Below are 19663 nucleotides of genomic sequence, written 5' to 3'. Positions count from 1 at the left end.
ATATAAGTAAAGGGGACTGGTTGTGGGCTTCAGGATGTGGAATGGAAAAGGGATTGTGTTTTTCTGTATTAAATGAAAATTGTTAAATCATAAAAAAATTATCCTAATTATAAATATTAAAACATAAAACATAAAAAAAATCACTGAAAAATAAACAACTGAACATAAATTAATAGATCACAAAGGCGTAAAGATATAGAGTATAAAACAAAAGTGTCCCAGTTTACACCTTTTACTATCTAACCAATATTAATCCTATTTCGTGGCCATAAGTGGAAATTAGCGGGAGAACATTTAAAAACAAATTTGAGGAAGCACTTCTTTACACAGCGTGTAGTTAGAGTATGGAATAGTCTTCCTGCTAGTGTAGCGGAAGCTAAAACCATGGGTTCCTTTAAATCAGAGCTAGATAAGATTTTAACAACTCTGAGCTATTAGTTAAGTTCTCCCCAAATGAGCATGATGGGCTGAATGGCCTCCTCTCGTTTGTAAATTTCTTATGTTCATATGTTCTTATTTCATACTGAATCCAAATGAAAGACACCATAGAGACTCTCTATACACTAAACTCAGTTGCAGTAGCAGCAGGGTAGTGACGTACCCAGGTTTAGGGGTTTTGCTGGGATGTAGTCTTGCAGCTGACCCTCAGATGGCACACTGATGGTTCGTCTCAAGCTTCGATTGCTGGACGCTGTATGACTCCCCATCAGCATCTGTCACGGGTAGAAAATAGTGCAAGAACTGGAACTAGATCAAAGTTCAGTCAATTCATTCACTGGAGCTCTATGAAAATACAAACATTTCTCAATAAAATGGAAAAGTTTCAATACTATTCTGTGCTTAGCCACTCTTTTTCCCCAAACAAAATTGGCATTTTACCCATTTATAAAGCTGTTTACAAGAGCAATTTTGGCTATACAAAATGACAGCATAAGAACATAAGAAATTTACAAAACGAGAGGAGGCCATTCGGCCCATCCAGCTCATTTGGGGAGAACTTAACTAATAGCTCAGAGTTGTTAAAATCTTGTCACAAGTTCTAGTATTTAAACTAATATTGAAATAGCCATTTGGCTGAACAGCATTCAGACCTGTTAGAATCTTATATATCTGGATCATGTCCCCCCTTAGTCTCCTTTGCTCGAGGCTAAACAGATTCAGCTCAGCTAACCTCTCCTCATAAGACATTCCTCTAAGACCAGGAATCATTCTCATAGCCCTACGTTGCACCTTTTCCAATGAAGCAATGTCCTTCTTAAGGTATGGTGACCAAACGTGCACACAATATTCTAGGTGGGGTCTTACCAAGGAATTATATAATCGTAGCATCACTTCCCTTGACGTAAACTCCACACACCTAGAAATGTAACCCAACATTCTATTGGCCTTTTTTATTGCTTCCCCACACTGGCGAGAGTGGGACATGGAAGCATCAACATACACACCGAGATCTTTCTCGTAATCAGCTACCCTTATTTCAGTGGAACCCATAAAATATCTGTACTTTATATTTCTGCTCCCTGCTTGGATTACCTTCCATTTATCTATGTTAAATTTCATCTGCCAGATATCAGCCCAGTCGCTAATTAAAGCCAGATCCCGTTCTAGCCTCCCTGCTGCTAGAGTAGTACTTCCAGGCACTTAACCCAGAAGTTTGATATCTTTTGTAGTTGAAAAATAATTTCAATAATGGATACAATTTAGATTCCACATATAAAATATTAAGACCAATTAGTGACGTAGTCAAGACCACCTAAACCGAGACCAAGCCATTACCAAGACCAGAGTATATTGAGTGTTTTGATTTTAGGCTTATTACGTTGTATGTACATGAGTATGATTTATATGCTATATGAATATGTTTTATAGTTCTGTTTTCAGGAAATTCTGGGCTACTCAGATATGTCATAATTTGATGTATATATGCTGACAGTCTTGACATCATCCTTCTACTTGCGTCTATTGAAATTTCAGTTGTTAGGCTAATCTAATATAAAGATTTGCAGGCACTACAAATATTATCTTATAAATCTTGAGATTAGAGTCTGTGATGTGGGAACGCAAGGGTTTCATGAGGGACCTTTCTATGGGTAAGTTTTGTGAAGGAATTAGTGCATTTTGTTATTTGTAGTAGAACCCCAGCCAATTTTGAGTGTTTTTATAATTCCTTTAGTTTTAGGCTTATAATAAATTCATTCTAATTTAATTTTTTTCCCCTTGGAGGGTAGTGCATGGATCATTACGAAAGCAAATATGTGCTCTGTTTTTCATCTAATGTGAATAATATTGATGATTTTTGAATTATTAGGGGTGATATTTCATGGAAAATATTTAAAATATATGCCTCATTTTGCACTGGATTACTCTGGAATATTTTGATGCAAATCATTAAGTCAAATCAAATAAGTTTTCTCGATTACAAAGATATGTGAATCATGTCTATGCAAAATGTCAAGGATCCGGGCGGCACGGGCACGCGAACGTGGCATGGTGCAGGCACAAAAAAGGGTGGACGACCCACTAGCGGCTCCAGGAACAGAAGGGGGTTTATTAACTGAACTAAAAAAAACACAAGGAAGGGCTAGCAAAAACAATGAACCACGGGGCGTAAAAAAACTAAAGGGGATAAAGAAAGACTAAATAACAAAAACTGGGCAGGTAAGCAAAATACACACATCACACAAACAAACTTCTCTATACAACTACAACACATACAGAACACACAATGAACCACTCAGGAACTGAACAGAAGCAGGAACTAAAATACTAAGGGGTAACGAGACTAACACAGGACAGGTGAGGCTAACTAAGAAAGACCAGGGAAACAGGGCACAGGTGAAACTAATAAACTCAAAAGGAACTCAACAGGGAAACTAAGAACTAACCAAGGAATCAGAACACTGGGGAATTACAGACAGGTAAAGACAAGCAGGGGCACAAGGAACAAAACCAAAAACCATATACAAAATCACCAAATACAATAACTAGACAAACTCAACTGAAACACTAGGGAGCAAAATACAAAAATAGGAGGTGGGATTCAAACACAGGACAGAAGGTACAAAGACAACCGGACGCTCAAGGTGTTGAGCCATGAGGCCAACAGAATAGGGGAAACTCAAAGACAAACATGAAGGACGGGATGACCAGCAATGCCTGCTGGCCAAACAGGGAAGGGACACAGAGTGAGACAACAGGGGCTGACCCTGACACGAAATTTACGAGCCTGAGATTAATGGCTTTGAAAATTAACACATTTTGCGTTTGTCGGGTTCTAAGGGTTAACAAAGAGACGAATATTAAGCTGTTGTGATAAATATCAAGGCATTTTGATGAGTGGTCTTGTCATATTATATTGCACTACTGTCTGTCTTGTCCCCTGATGCTGTACCCTGCAAATGTAGCATAAGAATTTCACTGTGTTCCTCGGAACGCATGATAATAAAACCTGAAAACATTAATACTTGACACCAAGTAAGGCAGACAACAAGCTTAGAGTTTAGGGGTGAGGTTTAGGGTTTGGGAAAGACACGTGGCTTTGATGGATGCAAACTAGTGGACTGAAACGTGGGCTGTGTTTTTATGGAAAACACTGCTCCACTTTAATCAAGGAGCTCCATCTTTGAGTGCCAGAAGACATCACTGATAATCAGCTGCAGCAGTGTTAACCTTCATGGCAACAGTATATAAACTGGTAAATGGATTTTTCAGCAGCCACCAGGTAACAGAACTGGGATAAAAAAAAAAAACTAGCATGTTAGAACGAGAGATATACACTACTAGCTAGCTCAGCATCTCACCTCTTCCTCCATGTTCATCAGGATAAACTGGCTGTCAGTGAGAAGGCAGAGCTTCTCCTTCCATATTCTGGTCAATGAACTGGGGGACTGGCCACAAGAGAGCCGGTGGGTGGGAGGACCCTTCACACCTGGACAATGAGAAACAGCATCTCATGAAGGACAAAAGGACCAAACAGAAATTGCATTTACCAAAACACTGAGATCTTTCATAAAAAGTGACTGCAAGTTTTGTTGTATTGCCTGGTCTAAAAACTGGTACCGGCACCAAATGACATCACAACTTGAGGCAGGGTATTTTGTACTGAATTTGAAAAATGGTTGTAACATATTATAGGGCTGGACAATGTCCAATATTAATACTGACATTGCATGTTATGCACATACACAGCGCCGCCCCTCCCTACACGCAGAACACGCGCTGTGCGTAGGGCTCCACGATCCATGGGGGGGCCCCATTTTCCACAAGGGGACACATTCTCTGCAAATGCGCAAACGATGTGCATCGCTGCCGTGAGGCGCGCGAAGAGCACTAATGCTACGTTCACACCGCGAGCGTCAAAGACGCCAGCCGTCGCTCCCGCCGCCCTGAACGCGACGCTAGCCAACGCCGGAGACGCTCTCTGACGTCATAGAGTGGGCGGGGACAAGGCCGCTCAGAATGCCAGGCTCTGAGAACTTTTTAAAGGGGCCGCAAAACAAACAAACGTGTAGCTTATATCTTTGCACCGACTCCTGATAGGACATAATTTGTCAAATAAATATTGTTGTGAGCCAGTTATTTGCATTCCCGCTTAAAATCAAGCGTTCTGGAGGGAAAGTGTTACCTATAAATAGTGTAGCGCTTCTTTTCAAATTTACCTTCTCACAATGGATGATCGGCAAGTAGTTGCTTGTGCTTTATGTTTCTTTAGTTAACATAAATAGTACTTAAAATGTATCACGACAGTTCTACTAAAACATATAATTATGTTTTGACAAACACTAATGCTATAAATAAGTTTAACATTGCTATGGCGCCTAAATTACTACCGATCAAAAAAATATATTATGCACTTCACCATCTCACCTGGAACACCGATTGTTTCGGACACTCTGGTCCATGCCTCATTTTTTTTTTTAATTTATGTCCCTGTATGCAAACAGAGACACATCATATATAACTGGGTACCCGGCCACAGCAATAATAAATCTCTCCTCCATTGTGCCTAGGAACGGTTGGGTCGGAACAAAAGTTTACACGCTTATGTTCTGCGGCGCTCTCTTTAGCATCTCTACATTCCCATTGGTTGCCGCCCAACCGCGTCACAGCTCATTACCATAAAGTTGACTGGGATTCAACTTCTGTCTGACGCTCCCGCCGCCCAGATCGCGACGTCCACTGAGACGCAGGAAGTCCACTGAGCGCCCGGAAATGACGTCACGCATAAAGTTTGGTGGATACTCACGAGTGGTAGCAACGCGTCCTTTGTTTAGCAAGACATTGGCGAAGGAAAGTTGAACGGTAAGTACAGTTTTAGTTGTTTAAATATGTTCAGTTATTTATGTTCAGTGGCTGACAGCGGTGGATAAGTCAGGGCTCCCAGGCAAGTACAAAGCCTGGATTTACCAGCACGGCATTTTGCCACGACTCCTCTGGCCACTGCTGGTCTACAACGTGCCATTGACTACCGTTGAGTGCTTCGAGAGGAAGGTCAGCGCTTTCCTTCGGAAGTGGTTGGGCTTACCATGAAGCCTCAGCAGCATCGCCTTGTACGGGAGGAACAACAAACTAAAACTGCCCTTCAGTAGTCTGGCAGAGGAGTTTATGGTAACCCGAGCTAGAGAGGTGCTGCTGTATAGGGACTCCAGCGACAACAAAGTCTCCTCAGCAGGCATAGAAGTAAGAACTGGCAGGAAATGGAAGGCGCATGAGGCGGTCAATCAGGCTGAGGCACGGCTGCGACATAGTGAGTTGGTGGGAACAGTGGCAGTCGGACGGGCAGGCCTAGGGAGCAATCCAAGACCTCTCTATATAAAGTCCCAGGGAAAGGAAAGGCGACAGCTGATTCAGGAGGAGGTCCGAGCAGGGGTGAAGGAAGCCCGCTGTAGTAGGACAGTAGGGATGTTACAGCAGGGTGCATGGACTCGATGGGAAGAGGCAGCTGACCGAAAGATTTCGTGGACAGAGCTATGGAGATCTGAGCCACACCGGATCAAGTTCCTCATACAGTCAGTGTATGATGTACTCCCAAGCCCGTCCAACCTCTTCCGCTGGGGCTTAGCCGAGACTCCGTTATGCCCTCTCTGCCAGAAAGCCGGATCACAGGAGCACATTCTGAGCTGCTGCCCCCGGGCACTTGGAGACAGGCGTTACCGCTGGCGCCATGATCAAGTGCTGCGGGTCATCGCTGAGGTCATCAGTACAGGGATCTCCAGCAGTAAGTACCAACAACCAACATGGCAGCCCATTGCCTTTGTTAGGGCTGGGGAGAAGCCACAACAGCACCGGAGCCAGGCAGGGGGGCTGCTGGCAACAGCTCGGGACTGGCAGCTGAAGGTCGACCTAGGGAGACAGCTCAAGTTCCCAGAGAACATCGTAGTGACCACACTCAGGCCAGACATAGTCCTGGTCTCTGAAACAACGAGGCAAGTGGTCCTACTGGAGCTGACTGTTCCCTGGGAAGACCGGATGGAGGAGGCCTTTGAGAGGAAAAGGGCCAAGTATGAGGAGCTGGCAGGCGAATGTCGGAGCGCAGGATAGAGAATCCGAGTCAACCCCATTGAGGTCGGGTGTAGAGGCTTCGTTGGCCAGTCTCTCGTCACTCAAGTTGTTGGGAGTGAAAGGGTTGCAGAACAAGAAAGCCATTAGAAACATCTGTAACGCAGCAGAAAAGGCGTCAAGATGGCTGTGGATCAAGCGGGAGGATCCGTGGGCTACACAGGCCACTTAGACACAAGCTGGGGCCTGATCAACCCCGGCTGGGTCACCTGGGCGAGGGTGTCTGTTGTGAGACCCGAAACACCCAATGAACCCAGGATACAACACTGACGATGTGTCTAAGTTGCACCTAGAGTGTAAGTGAGAACTAGTTATTAGTTCTTCAGAAAGGATGGGAACTATGTTTAGAAGTGGAATGGTTTTTGTTCATTATATTTAGAACTGTTGGAATGGTTTTTTTGTTAGCTATTGTTTGGCTGCTATAAAACACAGTCCGTGCTTAGGTTGTTCTTTTACTTAATAGTTTAACTTATATTCATGTACGGATTACTCTGATCAGTTGAATGGTGTTTTCATGCCACTCAAATGCATATATACAGTAAATGTAAGTTAGCCTGACTCAAATAGCCGTGTTGCTGAATTGTATTCAAGTAATCACACTCCTTCAAAAGCCCATAAATGCATACACAATCGTTCTCACGGTGTTTTGTTTTTCATTTTGACCAACAGATGCACAGGTCAATTTGGCGAAGGAATGCCGTGCCTCAGTTAGCAAGATGTGCTAACTGTTGCAATAGTTTCCATTGCCCTTTATGCCCAGTAACAATGTTTAAACTGACAACGTTACTGCGAGCCCAGGAGCATTTACATTCACACGCAAAGACCGGAATTTCATTCCAAGGTATGTCATCTGTAGAAATTTTTGGTTTGTAAAATCATATTAACCTAAGTAGATTTTCCTAAACTCTGGTGAATGAAGTAGATATGTTCTCATAACAGTGTTAATTTGATCGCATTATTTAAGACCGACCCGCAACTTTTTGTAAGTTGTGTTGTATAAAAGTCTGTCAAACCGACGATGTATTCATTTATTAAATTCCTTCAACAGAATTCATAATAAATGAATCACACAATAAATGAATCGCTGCTTGGGATTCATCCCAAGCAGCGATTCATTCGCTTTTTTGACTCGACAAACCTTCATGGGTTATGTCGATTTATACAGGTTGTTCAACTGCAAAGTTCCTGCGCATTTGCGCATCAGTATTTCGCTTCCTTTGCCATATTGATACTAAATGTTCCACATTGGTTCATGCCATTCATAAACGGTGAATAATTGGACCGACACAATACCAGAGAAACTTGGTGTACTACCATAATTAAGTCAATGTGGAACATTTTTCTGCGATTGCAGACCAGGACTGTGTGTGTGTGTGTGTATGCATATACATGTGACAGAAGGTGTTCCATGTGTCCATTAATTCTTGCATAAAGTTTTAATCTTGCTTGCATGATAAGCTGTAGTCATAATGCCACTGACAATTACAAATTTCTAATTGTAACAAACTGGCAAACCAAATTGCCACAGGAGACTGGAAGCTACTGAAAAACATGGTAAAGTGGATTTCAGCATTTTCTATTGCTACATTTCTATTGGAAACAACTGTCCTTAGTATCATGCATTGTATTTTGCAGGATGTTCCGAAACAGATTGGATCTGTGGACTGTGGTGTGTTCATGTTGATGGTAAGAAGGACCACCTTGAATTGTCGGGTGTAACACTTGTGATATACTTTCAATTGATGTTTTTACCCCCCTCCCCTCCCTTTTGTCAGTATGCACTCTGCATGGCCTTGGGGGAACCATTCCACTTTACTGCTGTAAGTACGTCATTAAGAAGATATTCTTTGCGACGCTGTAGAATGTTGCATAGTTATCTATATGAGAAAAAGGTGCCCTTTCTAACATTCTGAATGCATGGTTTTTGTCTTTTTATATTCAGTCTAACATGCAAAGGATAAGGAAATGGTGGTACCTAACAGTGGTCTGGAAGAGTATGTATGGAAAGCATCGTGTTTTACATTGAGATGCATTCAGATGCAGAATCACGTGCCCTTTCTTTGCAGTGAAGGAGGTTTGTCAGATATAGAATACCGGGTAAAGCTCAGCAGGGAGGTTTTTTAAGGTGATATATCATTAATTCATCAGTGGTAGTGCATTCAGCTAATGGAGAGGTTTTGCATATATGGGTATTAATAACACCATTGATACATTGAGATATTGAAACATTATGTCTTGGTAGTGTAAATGATGTGTACTTGTACTACTCAGACATGGACCGAGGAAGACTGAGGAAGCTTCACACCTGCTGAAAGCAAACTTGGAGCCTCTCTCGAGGGTGAGCACTCCTGCTGTTCTCAGACCTGGTGGGCAAGCTGTAACTGACTGCTCTACAAAGTGTAATAGTAGTGTGTGTGTGTGTCCCTCATTTTTCTTAGGTGGTTTCCTGTTGATTACCAGCTGCACCTGATTAACTTATTCGATCCCTGATATTCACTTCCAATGTCATATAGGAGTCGCGCATCATGAGGGACCTCTGCAGTGCCGTGTGCTGGATTCGCAAGAAACACTCCCTCTTCCGTGGAGAGGTGACCGAACCTGCTGTTCTCCAGATGGAGGCTGAGGATCAGCGGGAAGCACTAAGGGAGGTCCTGGAGGGTCAAAGTGACAACAGGAATGACCCATTCATGTTTATTTTTAATAATAAGGAGGACATGGAAACCTTGCTCTCCAATTGCGTTGATAGGATGGGTCTTAAAATTCATGCCATGTTTACATAAGGAAAAATTTGTATTCTTTTTATTCTGTTCCATATACTTTTTTTTTTTTGCACGTTTGTTCAAATTTATATATCACTACACTACAAAAAATGTTTGCCAAATTATCTATGTATAGTGATTTATTTATGTAGGATGTACATTATCTTCGAATAACAGAAGTATGGAGTAAAGCTCTGCGAGAAGCATAATTCTGCAGTCTTTAAGGCTTCAATATAATACTCTGAGGGGGGAAAAAATCTGGTCACCTTTGACAGTCACAATCAGGACTACAGGTGATAAAATTTTATAAAATTGTGTACTTATCAAATTATAAGTTATGCAATTCTTAATTATACGTACAAACTACTTTTATAGATGTATAATTCAAATGTGATAAGCACAAACTATTTTTTAAATAATCTATGATTTAGTAATACAGTGGTCCCTCGTTAATCGCGGGAGTTACGTTCTAAAAATAACCCGCAATAGGCGAAATCCGCGAAATAGGATTCTTTAGAAATCGAATATTTTCGTAGTATGAGCATTGGAAACCTGTTTACGACCTTCTAAATACGGTTTTTAACATTATTAGAGCCCTCTAGACATGGAATAACATACTTTAGTCACCAATAGTTTATAACTGCTGGACAGGGAAGCAGGAACGGGGACACGAGGAGTCAGGATTGAAGGGTTTATTTGGAATCACTCCACATGCGGGACAGGAACATGTAACATCAAAACGTCAACAACAGACCTAGGGTTATAGAGTACACTGACAGAAAACAACTGGTCACAATGAGGGTTGCATATGTGGTTAATAAGGGGGCGTGGCACACAAGAGGATCGGACAGGTAGGTCATGAAAATTACACTCGTATTACCCAAAATATTAGAAAAAATAGAAAATAAATATTAGACGTTATAATTGTTATTATTATACATCTAATTACGAAGAGCAAAGATGCTTCCGATGCGTAGCGATGTATCATTTTCATTGTCTCGATCAACTTTTTAATCAATAGACAAAAAACCGCGATGGAGTGAAGCCACGAAAGTCGAAGCGCGAAGGGGCGAGGGACTGTATATGCATACAAACAAGTGATAACTGCGAACCATTTTTAAATGAACTAAAAGTAGGATGTATCATAGAAGATATCTATGGCTGCGTCTCAGTGGATTAGTGATGTCACTTCCTGCGTGTCAATGGACGTGAGTCTCATGGTGCGTTCGATTATTTCTCTCCAAGTCGGAACTCGGATGAAAACGTCACGAAAAACGTCACTTCCCGTCGGAAACACGCCCCTTTGATGACGTTGAAGTCGGACCAGATTTTGTTGCCCGAGTTGCCCCTGTGACGTAACTTCAACATGGCGACTTGGTTTGTTTGTAGTTTGTTTACCGATCGAAAAAAGAATATCGCTATGAATGTACTAAAATATTTTATAAAGCTTTTAATGTGGTTTGACTGGTTCGTGTTTAAGAACATAAGAAATATACAAACGAGAGGAGGCCATTCGGCCCATCGAGCTCGCTTGGGGAGAACTTAACTAATAGCTCAGAGTTGTTAAAATCTTATCTAGCTCTGATTTAAAGGAACCCAAGGATTCAGCTTGCACTACGTTATCAGGAAGACTATTCCATACTCTGACTACACGCTGTGTAAAGAAGTGCTTCCTTAAATCCAGTTTGAAATGTTCTCCCGCTAATTTCCACCTATGGCCACGAGTTCTTGTATTTGAACTAATGCTGAAGTAACTATTCGGTTGAACAGCATCCAAACCTGTTAGAATCTTATAGACCTGGATCATGTCCCCCCTCAGTCTCCTTTGCTTGAGGCTGAACAGATTTAGCTCAAATAACCTTTCCTCGTATGACATTCCTCTAAGACCAGGAATCATTCTTGTGGCCCTACGCTGCACCTTTTCTAAGGCCGCTATGTCCTTTTTAAGATATGGTGACCAAACCTGTACACAATATTCTAGGTGAGGTCTCACCAAGGAATTGTATAATCTTAGCATTACCTCCCTTGACTTAAACTCCACACACCTGGAGATGTACCCCAACATCCTATTGGCCTTTTTTATTGCTTCCCTGCACTGGCGAGAATGAGACATGGAAGCATCAACATACACACCAAGGTCTTTCTCATAATCAGCTACCTTTATTTCAGTAGGTCCCATAAAATACCTGTACTTTATATTTCTGCTCCCTACATGGAGTACCTTACATTTGTCTATGTTAAATTTCATCTGCCAGGTGTCAGCCCAGTCACTAATTAAATTAAGATCCCGCTGTAGCTGCTGAGCCGCTAGCTCAGTATCTGCTACACCACCCACCTTGGTGTCATCTGCAAATTTCACCAGTTTACTGTATATATTGGTGTCTATATCATTTATGTAAATAAGGAACAAAAGTGGTCCTAAAATTGAACCCTGCGGTACCCCACTATGAACGCAGGCCCACTGTGACATCGAGCCTCTTATAACTACTCGCTGCTTCCTATCCGTTAACCAGTTATCAATCCAAGTCGCTACAGTTCCTAAAATACCTGTCGCTTTGAGTTTAAGTGAGAGCCTCTTGTGGGGAACAACATCAAAAGCCTTTTGGAAATCTAAATAGATGACATCATAGGCCTTCTTATCATCAACTTCCTGAGTAGCTTCCTCAAAAAACTCCAACAGATTTGTTAAACAGGATCTACCTCTCCTAAATCCATGCTGGCTATCCCTCAAAATGTTATTTGAGTCCAGGTAATCTACCATTTTCTCTTTGATTATAGCCTCCATAACTTTACCAGTTATACAAGTTAGACTGATTGGCCTATAGTTTGACAAATTACTTCTATGCCCTTTTTTGAAAATGGGCGTTATGTTGGCATGCTTCCAATCAGAAGGTACCACACCTTCAGATAAGGATTTTTGAAACAGTAATGTTAAGGGTCGGCAAATAATATCCCTCATCTCTTTTAACACTATAGGTAAGATGCCATCAGGGCCCTGTGATTTATTTATTTTGAGCTTAGCTAGGCTTTGCAAAACATCAGCTTCAGTTATATATATATTAGTTATAGACGATGTTGGATTAGTAATAAGAACTGGTAAGTTACTAGTGTCCTCAACAGTAAATACCCGTGCAAAACTATCATTGAACTCATTTACTATGTCAATGTCGTTTTCAATTATAAGACCCTTACTATCCTGCAGATTAGTGATTTCAGCTTTTAGAGCTCTTTTAGAGTTAAACTACTGGAAGAAACTTTTAACGTCATCCTTAGCCTCCAATGCGATCTTCCTTTCGACATTCCTTTTAGCTCGTCTAATGTCATTTTTTAATTCAGCCTGTAGATTTAGATACTCTTGCTTTATTATGTCATCATCAGTTATTTTCCATCTCTGGAACAAAGCCCTTTTCCTCCTTACTTTATACTTTATGTCCCTATTAAACCACCTAGGTTGCAATTTCCTAGATTTATTCTTGCTAGAAACAGGTATGAAGTCCTCTTGTACTTGCAATAATGTGCTTTTAAAAAATTCCCATGCCTCTTCAACAGTTTTGTTAATTAACTCCATCCAGTTCACAGTTTCTAGTTTTAATCTCATACAATTGAAGTTAGCCTTCCTAACATTATATATTTTCAATTTGGACTTTGCTCTTCGGGCACTAAACTTAACCTCAAATTTAACCATGTTATGATCGCTACTGTCAAGTGGTTCTAAAACATCTAATTTACCAATCCTGTCCTGGTTATTAGACAAAACAAGATCAAGAATGGCATCTCCCCTGGTAGGGGTGTTAACAAACTGAGTAAAAAAACAATCCTGTACTAATTCCACCATGTCAAGTTCATTTTCAGAAGAGCCAGCAACAATGTCCCACTGCATCCCCGGTAGATTAAAATCACCCATAACTACCACATCATTTTTATTGCTCATAATCCTAATATCACTGTATAACAATCTGCTTTCCTCAGCAGCTACATTGGGTGCTCTGTAACAAACACCGACAATTAGGCTATTTGAGTTTGTAGCATCTAATTTTACCCATATAGCTTCCGTACTTTTACTTATATCAGTAAGCTCCCTTGCCTGCAAGTTTTCCTTTACATATACTGCAACACCACCTCCCTTCTTACCTATACGGTCTTTACGGAACAATGTGTAACCATCCATATTATATTCTTGTCCATCCTTATCACTCAACCACGTTTCAGTTATTGCTATAATATCATAAGAGTCCGATGAGATAAGAGCCTCTAAATCATGAATTTTATTCCTAATACTCCTGGCGTTTAAATACAGACAACAAAGGGTAGGCCTATTACAGTGCCTACTTATAATATGATTTTTTGGGGCTTTCCGTTTCCCCCCAGTTACATACTTAACTAACCTCCCTGCCCCCCCAGTCCCTAGTTTAAACATTCCTCAACTACTCTACAAATACGCCTTCCCAGTACACTGGTTCCCCTCCGGTTCAGATGCAACCCATCCGGCTTGAACAGGTCCCACCTGTTCCAGAAGGTCCTCCAGTGCCCCATAAACCTAAACCCCTCTTTCCTACACCATCCTTTTAGCCACGCATTTAATCTCCTTATCTCTTTCTTGTTTGTCTCTCGGAAAAATCTCCATTTCTCCATTTTCTCCATTTGGAAAACTCCAAATCTGCTAAAATATAAAGCAACAACACAGAGCAACGTGTTCATGGAGGCAGCCATGTTTGTTCCGAGATGTGAGTAGCTCGAACGGGAGATTGTCGGATGTGATGTCACTCAACTCGGAATTTCCGAGTTCCGAGAGAAAAACGAACGCACCATTACGTCTGCAGCAGACACTTCACCTCAGACAGAAGCAAACACCGTATTTTAAGCACAAATGACACAAGGCCCAAACTTTTAAACAACTAGAGCAGGGGTGCCCAAAGTGGGGCCCGCGGGCCAAGGTTGGCCCGCCGTACTATTTAGATTGGCCCGCCAATGAATATCTAAAATAAATTAGAATGTACATGCACGGGTTTTTGGCGTTGCCGTGATTTGTTTGATGACGCGATCGGCATGCTATAAAAATGCACATGCATGTCGGCTAACAACAAAAGGCATATGTGCACCAACTAAAAGATTTACCAGTATACAATAAAAACCACCGTCGATTCTCGATACAAACCTTTAATTATATTATCCAACATTGCAAACACAAAGATCGCTCACAAAAAAACCTGCGGGGTGTAGTCAGTGGTTACAAAAAGCAAATCTGCAGTGTCAAAATTACATTCACAAGTCATTTCGCTCTGACAGCTCTGAAATGTATCATACACGCAGTTAATATGGTTTCTTTACAAAGTCTAAAATGCTTTGTTGCTTTTTGCCTTTAACAATCTGCTTGAAAACAAATGCTTCGATATTATTTATGCTGTCTAAAACATTCCATCCCCTACAAAAGAACCATACTGTCGAATTTTTTGTAGCATTTGTATCACCTCACCGGCAGAGGGAATTGGTTCCAAATCTTCGTCCGCATCTTCTTCATCTTAGTTGTCATTGCCGCATGCAGATATGCTTGGCTTTGGTTTTGATGGGGATTTACCTAGATTGCGTTTCACCTGCGTTGTTCAGCGAATTACCATGCGAATGCGATTTGAATACGCGCTGTTTAGCACTTGTGATACATTTTAAAAAGCCGGCGATTAGTCACGGGGATCGAGATAACCGATGTTAAGTGGCGATTTTGGCCCTCTTTCGTGCTCGAGATATTAGGGCTCGGCGACATAAAAGAATCGACATAACCGATGAGAAATACTATTGCAATAAGGGAATTTGGCGGTTCCACTTCAAAAACGTCGACTTACTAGGGTTGGCGAGTTGGCCAAGGTCGAGATAAGTGGGTTCGACTGTATATTATACAGTCCTCACTCATGGTGCTTTGATTACATTTGAAATATCTAAGACTAAAATTGAAATACAAGCAACTATAAGGGTAATGTAGAGTATATCTGTGCACATATGTACATTTCCACACTTCATAAATAGTCATATTTTAACAATTTACAAAAAGTCCCATGAGTCTTTGCTGCCGCACTTTGTTTGGCAGCACTTACATCTGTGAACAGACTTTTAGTGTAATGAACCTTAACAAGTTCAGGCTCAGAAGCACTCAGACTGACCCACACCTACAGGACATCCTCAGCCTCTCAGTGAGTCAGCTGCAACCTAATATTGATAGGCTGATAAACGCCAAAGAACAGCTTCATGTTTCTCACTAGTGGTGCAATTATATTGTTGCTACTGTTGTTGTGTTGCTGTTGGACATGCACTCTTTGACATTTTGCACTACATGTGATTACAAAAGTTTAGACGTGCTCTAAATGCCTATATAGGACTTATTTGTCATATTTTGTTTAATGTTATTTACACAGAAAGGAAGGTTAGATAACTGTTTGATAAATAAAAGTACTTTACTTTACTATTAGTGTTTGTATTTTGTGTAAAATATTACATTTGGCCCGCGGTCCTCCGATAGATTTTCATTTTGGCCCACTAAGGGAAAATGTTTGGGCACCCCTGAACTAGAGGCATGCCCGAGCGAAACACTGTCAAAAAGAGCAAATGCGAAAGAAGCACAAATATTTTAGCCCAAGTTTTTAAAAACGAGAGAAAGCCGTAATCAGCTTAACAGTTTTATTTCATTGTAAAATACAAAAAGTATTTCACCAAACGCGAAGATCCACTGATAGCGGCTCTGAGTTCCGTCGCTGTGCTTAGAGTATTTTATTTAAAATAACACATTTGCCGAAAAAGTGCTACGTTACTTTGAAAACGTTATGGTTAAGGGGTTTATTTGAAACATGGCACTAGTCTAATATACCGGGAACCAGTTCCTATAGCTAATAAATGTAATTAAAAACGGGGCCAACTTCTTTAAAATTAACAAAACACAGCTAAAATGTTTTTTGATGCTTGTTGCTAAATTTTGCTCACTAGTTCCTACAGCTACTCAATTCTTGTTGCCTAAATGATTTACATCACGCTCACACTATTTAAAAAAATTTCTACAACAAACCGATCCTTATACATTTTTTGTATAATATAGTGTTTTTTGATTATCAAACTCTAAAGCCCCACTCTTGGTTGTGCGTTTGTGCAAATGTCCGGGCTTTTCTGTGTGCGTGTGTAGGGTGTTCATCTTGCGTCTAATGTTAAGGTATATAAATTTATACTCATTTAAAATAACACATTTTTGTTTGCCTATTAACAAATACATCTAAAGTTTTTCTACCTTTAAACATTAACAAAAGCCGTTAATGTCTTTCCTTTAAAAATTACATGTGGTGAGCAATTCAGTAACAGTTACCTTGATACTTATGGACAAATTCTTCGTGGAAAAATTTGTAGCCTTTATCAAGTTTGCTCTTTCTCGTGACGGAGTTTTCCTCCACGAGTTTAGCAACATCCGCAAATGTAAATTTGGGCAAATTTGTCAGATAGGTTGTATATATTCTCTGCTGAATTTTCTCTGATCCCGGGTTTTCTAATGCATTGACGCTTGACCGGAACTTTAAGTTTACCCTACGATTACGTATTTCCGGTTTTCGTGAAAAAGGTCTATTGGACTCCCATAGAGAATGAATGACTTCCGGTCGCTTTGACGCTCTCGCCGCTTGCAGTGTGAACGTAGCATAATGCTACGTTCACACCGCGAGCGTCAAAGACGCCAGCCATCGCTCCCGCCGCCCTGAACGCGACGCTAGCCAATGCTGGAGACGCTCTCTGACAAGGCCACTCAGAATGCCAGGCTCTGAGAACTTTTTAAAAGGGCAGCAAAACAAACAAACGTGTAGCTTATATCTTTGCGCCAACTCCTGATAGGACATAATTTGTCAAATAAATATTGTTGTGAGCCAGTTATTTGCATTCCCGCTTAAAATCAAGCGTTCTGGAGGGAAAATGTTACCTATAAATAGTGTAGCGCTTCTTTTCAAATTTACCTTCTCACAATGGATGACCGCCAAGTAGTTACTTGTGCTTTATGTTTCTTTAGTTAACATAAATAGTACTTAAAATGTATCACGACAGTTCTACTAAAACACATAATTATGTTTTTAACAAACACTAATGCTATAAATAGGTATAACATTACCGACAATTTGCACTGTTTTCTCTGCTATGGCGCCTAAATTGATCAAAAATATATATTAAGCACTTCACCATCTCACCTGGAACACCGATTGTTTCGGACACTCTGGTCCATGCCTCATTTTTTTTATTTATGTCCCTGTATGCAAACAGACACATCATATATAACTGGGTACCCGGCCACAGCAATAATAAGTCTCTCCTCCATTGTGCCTAGGAACGGTTGTGTCAGAACAAAAGTTTACACGCTTATGTTCTGCGGCGCTCTCTTTAGCGGAGCATCTCTACATTCCCATTGGTTGACGCCCAACCGCGTCACAGCTCATTACCATAAAGTTGACTGGATTCAACTTCTGTCTGACGCTCCCGCCGCTTAGATCGCAACGTGCCGCGCCGCTCCTCAACGCCTCCCGACGCTCGCTCCCATAGAGAATGAATGACTTCCGGTCGCTTTGACGCTCTCGCCGCTCGCAGTGTGAACGTAGCATTACCGTGCGTTCACACCGCCGGCGGCGAGAGCATCAAAGTGGCCGGAAGTCATTCACTTTCAATGTGAGCCGGCGGCGAGCAGCGGCGCGGCGCGTCTTGGACGGCGAGAGCGTCAAGGAGAGTTGAAATCAGGTCAACTTTATGGTAATGAGCTATGACGTGGTTAGGCGGCAACCAATCGAAATGTAGAAGTCCACCGCTTGAGCAGATTCCAGATAACGCAGTCGTGTAAACTTTGGTTCCGACCACATTAGTTCCCATGGCCGACCGCCATCAAGCAACAAAGAAGAAGGTCCCATGCAGAATGGAGGAGAGGTTAATAATTGCTGTGGCGGGTTTCCCAGTAATTTACGACGTGTCCCTGTTTGCATACAGGGACATAAATAAAAAAAATGATGCATGGACCAAGGTGTCCGAGATTGTTGGGGTTCCTGGTGAGTTTCTAATGTGCATTAACGTTATGTATTTTCTGAAAATAAGCGGGAATTTCAAGCTGACTTTAGCGCCAGAGCATGCAATGCTGTTACTGCTGCAGAATATTCTGACATATCAAAACATATTGGATAATTAATTAATTAATTAATGTTAAAGACCAAGACTAGTAAATACATGTCTCCTATAATACTGAAATTAGACTAGCACTTATAACCATGAACATAAAAATTACACACCACACAAATGGCTTTTAATTGAAAGAAAACATGTAACTACAAAAAAGTTCTTTCCATCGATCAATTTCTTACTTTCACATTCAATATATTTCATGAGGTTATCTTATACCCTCCTTGTGGTCAGTCTGCACAAGATTAACAAGCTTGTTTGATTTGCGGCCCCTTTAAATACAAGACAAGCATTCAATCTACGTCAAAGCGTCCAAAAATCTCTGTACAGCGTCGTTGGCAGGGCGGCCAGGGCGAATTTTGACGCTCTCGCCGCCGGCGGTGTGAACGCACGGTTATGCTACGTTCACACTGCGAGCGGCGAGAGCGTCAAAGCGACCGGAAGTCATTCATTCTCTATGGGAGGGAGCGTCGGGAGGCGTCGAGGAGCGGCGCGGCGCGGTGCGTCGCGATCTGGGCGGCGGGAGCGTCAGACAGAAGTTGAATCCAGTCAACTTTATGGTAATGAGCTGTGACGCGGTTGGGCGGCAACCAATGGGAATGTAGAGATGCTCCGCTAAAGAGAGCTCCGCAGAACATAAGCGTGTAAACTTTTGTTCCGACCCAACCGTTCCTAGGCACAATGGAGGAGAGACTTAGCCTATTATTGCTGTGGCCGGGTACCCAGTTATATATGATGTGTCTCTGTTTGCATACAGGGACATAAATAAAAAAAATGAGGCATGGACTAGAGTGTCCGAAACAATCGCTGTTCCAGGTGAGATGGTGAAGTGCATAATATATTTTTTTGTGAAAAAGGAAGGAGATCAGTAGTAATTTTGGCGCCATAGCAGAGAATTGTCCGTAATGTTAAACCTATTTATAGCATTAGTGTTTGTCAAAACATAATTATGTGTTTTAGTAGAACTGTCGTGAAACATTTTAAGTACTATTTATGTTAACTAAAGAAACATAAAGCACAAGCAACTACTTGGCGATCATCCATTGTGATCCAAGGTAAATTTAAAAAGAAGCGCTACACTATTTATAGGTAACATTTTCCCTCCAGAACGCTTGATTTTAAGTGGGAATGCAAATAACTGGCTCACAACAATATTTATTTGACAAATTATGTCC

General features: G+C 41.3%; 1 protein-coding gene and 1 pseudogene across 3 annotated transcripts in view; one reads left to right on the top strand and one right to left on the bottom strand.

The window, feature by feature from the left end:
* rasal2 (RAS protein activator like 2) overlaps nt 1–19663 on the bottom strand; it is an 89288-nt gene that overhangs the window by 29764 nt on the left and 39861 nt on the right. For all 3 annotated transcript variants that reach the window (XM_072704512.1, XM_072704510.1, XM_072704513.1), the window contains 2 exons: nt 3801–3928; nt 602–713 (listed from right to left, as the gene is read on the bottom strand). In XM_072704512.1, the coding sequence (XP_072560613.1) occupies nt 602–713; nt 3801–3928 (240 nt within the window). The remainder of the gene's footprint in view (nt 1–601; nt 714–3800; nt 3929–19663) is intronic.
* Nucleotides 5212–6809, top strand: LOC140581496 (uncharacterized; annotated as a pseudogene).

This window comes from Paramormyrops kingsleyae, chromosome 21 (genome assembly GCF_048594095.1).
Source record: "Paramormyrops kingsleyae isolate MSU_618 chromosome 21, PKINGS_0.4, whole genome shotgun sequence".
Taxonomy (NCBI): Eukaryota; Metazoa; Chordata; class Actinopteri; order Osteoglossiformes; family Mormyridae; genus Paramormyrops; species Paramormyrops kingsleyae.
Note: the sequence above shows the minus strand (reverse complement) of the source record. Positions and strands in the feature narration are given on the sequence as shown.